Source organism: Sinocyclocheilus rhinocerous, unplaced genomic scaffold (genome assembly GCF_001515625.1).
Source record: "Sinocyclocheilus rhinocerous isolate Xijiao unplaced genomic scaffold, SAMN03320098_v1.1 scaffold1201, whole genome shotgun sequence".
Lineage (NCBI taxonomy): Eukaryota > Metazoa > Chordata > Actinopteri > Cypriniformes > Cyprinidae > Sinocyclocheilus > Sinocyclocheilus rhinocerous.
Genome location: NW_015654059.1, coordinates 1,114,619 through 1,123,332, shown reverse-complemented (window position 1 = coordinate 1,123,332; position 8,714 = coordinate 1,114,619). Strand labels below are relative to the sequence as shown.

The 8,714-nt window shown below is 35.9% G+C and overlaps 1 protein-coding gene across 1 annotated transcript in view; it reads left to right on the top strand.

Annotated features, from left to right (window-relative positions):
- LOC107716714 (guanine nucleotide-binding protein G(i) subunit alpha-1-like) overlaps positions 1-7,204 on the top strand; it is an 11,482-nt gene extending 4,278 nt beyond the window's left edge. Inside the window, exons 2-9 of the mRNA XM_016523241.1 lie at positions 1,250-1,292; positions 1,669-1,810; positions 1,920-2,077; positions 5,162-5,290; positions 5,594-5,723; positions 5,834-5,987; positions 6,532-6,739; positions 6,834-7,204. Of these exons, the coding sequence (XP_016378727.1) occupies positions 1,250-1,292; positions 1,669-1,810; positions 1,920-2,077; positions 5,162-5,290; positions 5,594-5,723; positions 5,834-5,987; positions 6,532-6,722 (947 nt within the window). The 3' untranslated portion in view covers positions 6,723-6,739; positions 6,834-7,204. The remainder of the gene's footprint in view (positions 1-1,249; positions 1,293-1,668; positions 1,811-1,919; positions 2,078-5,161; positions 5,291-5,593; positions 5,724-5,833; positions 5,988-6,531; positions 6,740-6,833) is intronic.
- Positions 7,205-8,714: the final 1,510 nt, after the last annotated feature.

Here is an 8,714-nt window from a genome sequence, read left to right as displayed (position 1 = left end):
CCCCCCACAAAACCATACTGTAAACTCCTAAAGTATTATAAATTAATAATTTTATTCAGCAAGGATGTTATAAATGTTACAAAAGATCTAAAAGAAGTATTAAGCAGCACAATGGTTTTAAACTGAGCATCAAATCAGCATATTAGAATGATTTCTGAAGGATCATGTGACACTGAAGACTGGAATAATGATGCTGAATATTCAGCTTTGCATCACAGGAATAAATTACATTTTTAAATGTCTTGGAATTTTTTATTTTAATAATATAGTTACATACACATTATTCACAATATTACTGTTTTTACTTTGAGCAAGTGAATGTAGCCTTGGTGAGCATAAAATTTCAAAAGAACATAAAAACTTACCGATCCCAAACTTTTGAACTATAGTGTATTATTTTTTTTAAATGTATGAATAATGTCTTAAATATATGACCCCAATTTATTAACACATTTGACAGCATAATATATACAAATAATCCTCCCGCCCCCTACCCTTCTTTGTTCCCCCCTTAATTTTCTGTGTTCCCCCTTTGTGGCCCTCTGGGGGGTCACTGGACCTCAGTTTGAAATCCCCTGCTTCAAGTAACTTTTTCTAAAGATTTCGATGCTTATAAGTTATATTTGCTGTGTCACCTGCAATCAAACCAGCACTGATGTACTTATCTAGACATATAGCTAATTTGTTTACCAAAGCCTGTCTGTAATCCCATTACAGTGAGGTGACGTTTAATTAATCCATTAAGATTAACACCTACACACTTCCTCACATCACTGCTGATTGTTAAAGGCTGTTGCTTTTATTCCTATTGTTAACATACAGGGGAGTGAAATATCCACTTAATAAGTCTAAATAGTCTCAGTTTCGTAGATTGTTGGTTCGGGCCATCTTCCATGACATCAGTTTCCCCCCGCTTCCCTTTATTTCTATATCACTTGTTTGTCATCATATGAGTGGCAAGGATGCAACGTGACAGTATAATTTCAAGTTTTAAGTTGATAAGGTCTTCTCCCCACCCAGTTATTACTTGTGGTGAAATCAAAGGAAGGGAAATAAAATTAACCTTCTACTGAAATGAACCTAATCTGATACTAACAAGTACTTTTGCTGAGCTGGCAGAAGCCACAAATGCTTGATCGTTCAGAGTCAGGTCCTCATACTCTTTTATGGAGCAGGGAAGGATCTGGAATGTTTGGGTGTGTGTCCATCTGGCTAACACATTCTTTCTTTCTCTCTATTTCTCTTGCAGGGGCTGGTGAATCTGGAAAGAGTACAATTGTCAAACAGATGAAGTAAGTTTCAACCCCTATTATGTCATCCTAATGTGTCATACTAGTTTCGTAATGTTTAGAATTCAAGCAGGATGTAAGCGATAGCAGTGTTTATTTAAATTAAATGTGAATTGCATAATCATTTGATTATGGACATTACTTATTAAGGGCCTTCCCTGCATTTGTTAGGCTTTTATAACTTTTGAATGTTTTAAACATCCTCAAAGGCATTAAAATTAAGAAACTGGGCAAATCTAGTGATATACCTTCACATTTAACATTTTTTGGCGCAGCAGAATGTTCAGAATCGTCAGCAAGGCCTATATTCACAATATACACTTGCCAGGAGCTATTAGTTGTATTTCTTAAATTAATGCCATTGTCTTTTCTCCCACAGAATCATCCATGAAGCGGGCTACTCAGAGGAAGAGTGCAAACAGTACAGAGCCGTGGTCTACAGCAACACTATCCAGTCCATCATCGCCATCATAAGGGCCATGGGCCGCCTGAAGATTGACTTTGCGGATCCTGGGCGGGCTGTAAGTGCTGCTGTTATAATGTAAAGTGGGGTTAAATGCAGGCCACTTATTTATGTAATGCTAAAGTGTCAAAAGGAAACCATGATGCATTGGATTGGCTGTTTGGCAGGATGATGCAAGGCAGCTGTTTGTGCTGGCCGGCTCTGCAGATGAGGGATATATGACGAGCGAGCTGTCAGGAATCATCCAGCGGCTGTGGAAGGATGGTGGTGTTCAGGCTTGTTTCAGTCGCTCCAGAGAGTACCAGCTCAATGACTCTGCCTCATAGTGAGTGTCTTTTAGATTTTTTGCCATTGTTTTTCTTCCCTACACAGCCCATTTCCCACATAATGACTTTTATGCTCCCCACATAATCCAGCTCCATTTCCATTGTGGCTGCTGAACACGTCAATGGTTTGTGTGCTGCGTGTGGACATTTAGTTTACATTGAGTTATTATTGACGTTATTCCATCCATTATGGTCCATGATTCAAATATTCTTTATGCAAACTTTTAAAAAATGCAAATTTGTCCTGTGTTCTCCAAGCATGCTGTGAACCCTTACTTTTTGCATACAACCCAGATGAATAAGATGTATTCACAATAGACAATTATGACATAATAAATTAGATCTGTCTAGGAAATCTAATTTAGAATTAATATATGCTGCTGTTCAAAAGTTTGGGTTCAGTAATATTATTTTAATATTTTTGAAAGAAGTCTACATTTATTTGATTATAATTTCAGAGATAGAACAGTAATATTCTGAAATATTATAATTTAATCTAGATGAGTAAAGTTTGATCTCAAACTTTAAAGTTGGCTTGAAAAAACCAGGCCAGAAAGGTTGAAAACATTGTAATAGCTTTACGTAGTTCTACAGTTTAAAGTTTTAATGTTTTGAAGGCAATATAAGATAGATAGACAAACCGACAGATTAAAATGAATTTACACCGCTATTCATTTTTGAGTCAACCTTGTAAGTTGAAATGTCTTTGTATGTATTTTGTATGTATGCACTATAGTATGCTGATGTCTAGCCTGTTGCTAGCATGTTTCTAGCAAGATTAGCATGTTACTAGCATGTTGTTAGCATTTTTCTGTCATGTTTAGCATGTTGTTAGCATTATTAGCAAGTTACAAGCATGTTGTTAGCATGATTACCAAGTTACTAGCATGTTTCTAGCATGTTGTAACAAGTTGCTAACATTTTGTTAGCATGATTAGCAAGTTACTAGCACATTTCTAGCATGATTAGCATGTTACTAGCATGATGCTAGCACATTTCCAGCATGATTAGCATGTTTCTAGCATGATTAGCATGATGCTAGCATGTTTCTAGCATGTTTAATAAGTTATCATGTTTCTAGCATGATTAGCATGGTGTTAGCATGATTAGCAAGTTACTAGCACATTTCTAGCATGATTAGCATGTTACTATCATGTTACCGTAATTAGCAAGTTACTAGCATTTTGCTAGCATGTTTCTAGCATGATTAGCATGGTACTAGCATGTTGTTAACATTATTAGCATGTTGATAGCACATTTATAGCATGATTAGCATGTTAATAGCATGTTGTTAACATGATTAGCAAGTTACTAGCATTTTGTTAGCACGTTTCTAACATGATTAGCAAGTTACTAGCATGTTGTTAGCATGTTTCTATGCTAATCCAGCTAAAACCAGTTGATTCAGTAAAAAAAACCAGCTAAGACCAGCCTGACCTGCTAAAAAAGTGGCCGAAACCAGCCAAAGCAGTCAGTCAGCTTAGGCTGGTTTTAGCTGTTTTTTCAGTAGGGAGTTGTTAAGCTTTGCGATAGCAATAGACAGCTTAAATACACCATACGTCTTATTGTATAAAAGTTTTCACCCCCTCAATGAAAGTCTATGGGATTTTAGGTGGTTTTGATAGTCTGGTTTACGAAAACTGTAAGCCGTATCAGTTAGAAAAGATATAGCACACAGAGTCAGACCAGTCTGAAGGACTGACCCGAGTTTGGTGGTTGTAGCTTTAAAGCTCTAGGAGGAGATGGTGTTTAAATTTTGGCTCAGAAGAATAAGTTTAAATAGTAGATCAGTAAGGGCGTGTTCACACTTGGCGTCTTTTTTGACAAGAAAAAGTTGACGAGCGCTTTTTTAGTAAAATAAAAAGCTGGCTGCGTTTTGGTTACAAATAGCAGCCGAGGGTGTCTTTTGTTGCTATAACAACTGCTGCAACAGTAGCTTAGTGCTATATGCTGCAGAAATGTCGAGAGAGTAAAAAATTGGCTCTTGCGTTGCCTTTTGAAGCCTTTTGAGAATGTCGGTTCCAGAGCATGTGAGCGGAGCGGGGAGTGGAGTGGTAATATTTCCTTAGGGTGCGCAACATTATACGGGGAAGGAAACAGTATGGTGCTTACAACAATTTAGTCCAGGAGCTCCGGTTGAATGATGCACGGTTTGTGGCATATTTTAGACTAAGTTAGATACAGTTTTGTGCTCATATCATACAACTCCTTGTGCTCCGAAACTAGTACGAACTAATCTACCGGCTATCTTTTCCATTTTTCTTGTTGTTTTTGTTGTTATGGAAACAACTCGCCACTCGCTTGTCATTGGTCAGCTGTCAAAAATGCGCTTGACGTAGGGCGTTTTTTCAGAAAAGTTTAACTTCAACTTGAAAAGACGCTCTGAGCTGCAGAAAAAGATGCCGGCGGTGGCGTTTTAAAAAGCGCTCAGGACTTTTTTGAAAACACAGTTTACTCCATAGGATTATAATGTAAAACAAATGCTGGCAGCTTCAAAAAAGAAGCCAAGTGTGAACATAGCCTAAATATGTGTTTTGTATTTTAATATTTTAAAATGTAATTTGTTGCTGTGATGGTAAAGCTGAATTTTCGGCATCATTAGTCCAGTTTTCGGTCTCGCATGATAATTCAGAAATAATTCTAATATGATGAAGTAGAAACATTTCTACTTATTATCAGTGTTGAACAGTTTTGCTGCTTGATTTGTTGAAATCCTGTTTTTTTTCAGGATTCTTTGGAGATTAGAAAGTTCAAAGGAGCAGCATTTAATTGAATTAGAAATCTAATCAATTTAACCATCCTTGGTAAAATGTTTTTTTTTATTTTTTTTTTTTATGTTTTTATATATATAAAAATCTGAAAAGAAAACACAAAGTTCTGCTAGATCAGAAACTCAATTCATTATTGTATTAAATCAAATTCACTTGATAATTCATTTCATTTAAAGTCAAAAAACAGAACTGATGAAAAATGCCCATTTTTAAACTGGTTTCCTGAACCTTTTCAAATAATTTCCCCTTAAAGTCATTAAATAGATTTTGAATACCTTTTTAATCAACCGAACTCTCTATTTCCCTCTCTAGCTACCTGAATGACCTAGACAGAATATCCAATTCTTCCTATGTCCCAACTCAGCAAGATGTCCTGAGGACCAGGGTGAAGACAACCGGTATTGTAGAGACCCACTTCACTTTCAAGGATCTTCACTTCAAGTGAGTATTGCCATTGCAACTGCACACACCGAAAAGTCCATATTTTTGAGACACGCAGAACCTGAGAGTGTGAACTGCGTTCTGACTGTTTGATGTGTGCATGATTCATGTGCCCGCTTTCAATTGAGTCGTCTGTTTATGCCCTGTTTTCATCATAGTCTTTGTTGGATAAGTTTGTCTGATCAAACTCCTTTAATCATATATATTTAACCATTATTTACCACATTTTTTTAGTAAATGTCATTGTGTTCAGTGTGACTCTCCCAGAGTGTGTTTCACCACCCACATCTCCTGTACTTTCAGAATGTTTGATGTGGGCGGCCAGAGATCCGAGAGGAAGAAGTGGATCCACTGTTTTGAGGGAGTGACCGCTATCATCTTCTGCGTGTCTCTCAGTGACTATGATCTTGTCCTGGCTGAAGATGAGGAAATGGTGAGCGCTCAAACAAGATCTCTTTCAGTGTCAGCATCAGGCCTATCATGAAACAGAAACTTTGCCTTTTAAGGTTCCTCCCAAACAGTGCTTTATTTCTCCTCTTTTAGAACCGAATGCATGAGAGTATGAAGCTGTTTGACAGCATCTGCAACAACAAGTGGTTCACGGATACTTCCATCATCCTGTTTCTCAACAAGAAGGATCTGTTTGACGACAAGATAAAAAAAAGCCCGCTTACTATTTGTTTCCCTGAGTATACTGGTATGAACAGCTTAAAATTCTTGAATCAAATGTATTTTTTATTTGAAGTTCAATTTATATAGTAATATTTTATAGTATTTTACAGCTAAATACCAACATATATTTTAATTTGGTTTAACTTGATATACTAAAATAACTAAAACTGAAATAAAAATGAATGAATAACTTTATAGGCATAAAAAAAACAAATACTACTATAAATGACAAAACAACAAAATTGATAAAACTTTAAAATTGAAATGAAAAAACAAACGGATTCAAAATATTAATAACAACATAAATATAATGATACTATAATAATGATAATGATACTAATATAACACACCTAAAATAGTATATATTATAGATGTGTATATATCAGTATTTTAATATCTTTGAGATACTATTAATATTTATAATCCGTTTAATACATAAATAGTATAGAAAGTAAACTATATTATAGAAAATGTAGTAGTTTTGTATTAATATGAGACTTAATATACTTTGTCTCAAGTTTATTTTTATTTGTATTTCTCCATATTAATTATATGAAACTCTCTACAAGGTTCCAGCACGTATGAGGACGCGGCTGCTTACATTCAGTGTCAGTTTGAGGACCTGAATAAGAGGAAGGACACCAAGGAGATCTACTCCCACTTCACCTGCGCCACCGACACCAAGAACGTGCAGTTTGTCTTTGACGCAGTCACTGACGTCATCATCAAAAACAACCTTAAGGACTGTGGGCTCTTCTAAAACAAGCCATCTCACTGGTGAGCAGGAGCACAACGGCTTCATTTTTATTTAATTAATTGATATGATTTTGGTAAAACTGTTTATTTATCTATTAAATGTTCACTTTCACAGTGTGACCGCGAGTGGCCTGATGTGAAATCTTTGGGAGAACTAGAGCAGGAGGAAGGTCAACCATGAACCTAAATGTTGAATGCGTTACTTAACTTTATATTTATGTTCTCCAAACATTTTTTTTGTTTGTTTTGTTTTTACTGCATTTTAGGAAAAAAAAGAGCATTTCGTGTAAAATATTTGTACAACTGTAATTGTTGCTGAAGTTTTCACCATTTGTAGACGTTGATTTACAGGTCCTTTTTTAAGGGTATTTTTCATTCAAAGGGATTTTGGGAAAAAAAATCAACTTGCTCTTGCCCTGGGGGGGGCACACGCCTTTAATCTGTTCAATACTAGTCTAGACTATGAAAGCTAGATATTTTGAAACCCCAAAAAATCCAAGCATGTCTGAACCTCCTTACAGGGTCAGAATAGTTCTGAAAAACCTTGTGCTGGTCCGAGCACAGCCGTCATAACCAGCGAAGTGTGTGCATCACATTTGCCTGTGATTGGAATGATGAAAAAACTGGTGAGCCTGAAATTTGGTGATGAATTGGTTCCTCTGCACCTGCAAATCATGAACTGTTTTAATGGAAAACTTGGCAAAAGGTCAACATTTTGCTTTAATAGGCATTTTTTTTTATTGACCAAAGGGAACCATTTTTGTATCCATTAAAAGGGACCAAAGAATTTCTATAACACTTTTTGCACTAGGTCCACATACCCATGTTACATGACACATGATTTGACAACCTGTGCAATGTAATGTCATATAGAAGCCCTCAGTAGTCTTTTCTGATAGTAACATGATCAATTAAACTGGTTTTAAATTTCGCATCCCTTAAATGTAGGTTTTCATTGGATGGGGACAGATATTGACTAATATTCGCTATTTTGCTAATAAAAATGCTGTTGAAATAACAGCATCCTGAAATAATATTTTCAAGAGTCTTTCTTTTCACTTTTTGAGCAAATAGTCCATTCCATAACATGTTCTTTAAATAGCAACCTTCACCCTCATATGCACCAAAAGCACATTTGAAAGTGTTTTTGCTTTAAATAGAGGTTTTTTTAATTGTATGTGTTGTCCATAAATCAATATTTCCCCCACGGGAATAGCTATAAGAGCTTTTGCTTCACACAGCGTTGTTGAAAGCATGGATGCTCACTGCACTCTTGTGGCGATGACAGGACAAGGCAGAAATGTTTCTCCCATTGGCAGTGTGTCATGTAAAACAGGCAGGCAAATTATTTGGATGACTTTAAGTTACACTTTAGGACTGATGGGAATTTGGTGCAAAGATTGATTAATTGATTTTTGTACAGATTAGAACATGTATCCTCTGTCCCTCAAAGCATTCCACCCATATGGTTTGTTATGATAGGACAATATTTGGCTGAGATGCAACTATTTGAAAATCTGGAATCTGAGGGTGCAAAAAAAATCACAATACTGAGAAAATTGCCTTTAAAGTTGTCCAAATGAAGTTCTTAGCAATGCATATTACCAATCAAAAATTGTTTTAATATATTTACAGTAGGAAATTTACAATATCTTCATGGAACATGATCTTTACTTAATATCCTAATGATTTTTGGCATAAAAGAAAAATCAATAATGTTGACCTGTACACTCTTTCAGACGAATCCAATCGGAGTTATATTAAAAATTGTCCTGGCTATTCCAAGGCTTTTTAAATGGGGGTAAGAGGGTGTTTGTTGTCAACAGTTCAGAAGACGTGAAATAAAGTGCGTGCATCCGTAATAAAACGGCTCCGGGGGCTGAATAAAGGCCTCCTGTAGCGAGTCCATGCATTTTTGTAAGATAAATAAAAAACACTTTTTTTTTCTCACTGGTTTTGTGGTCCAGGGTCACACACACATATACACATATATATA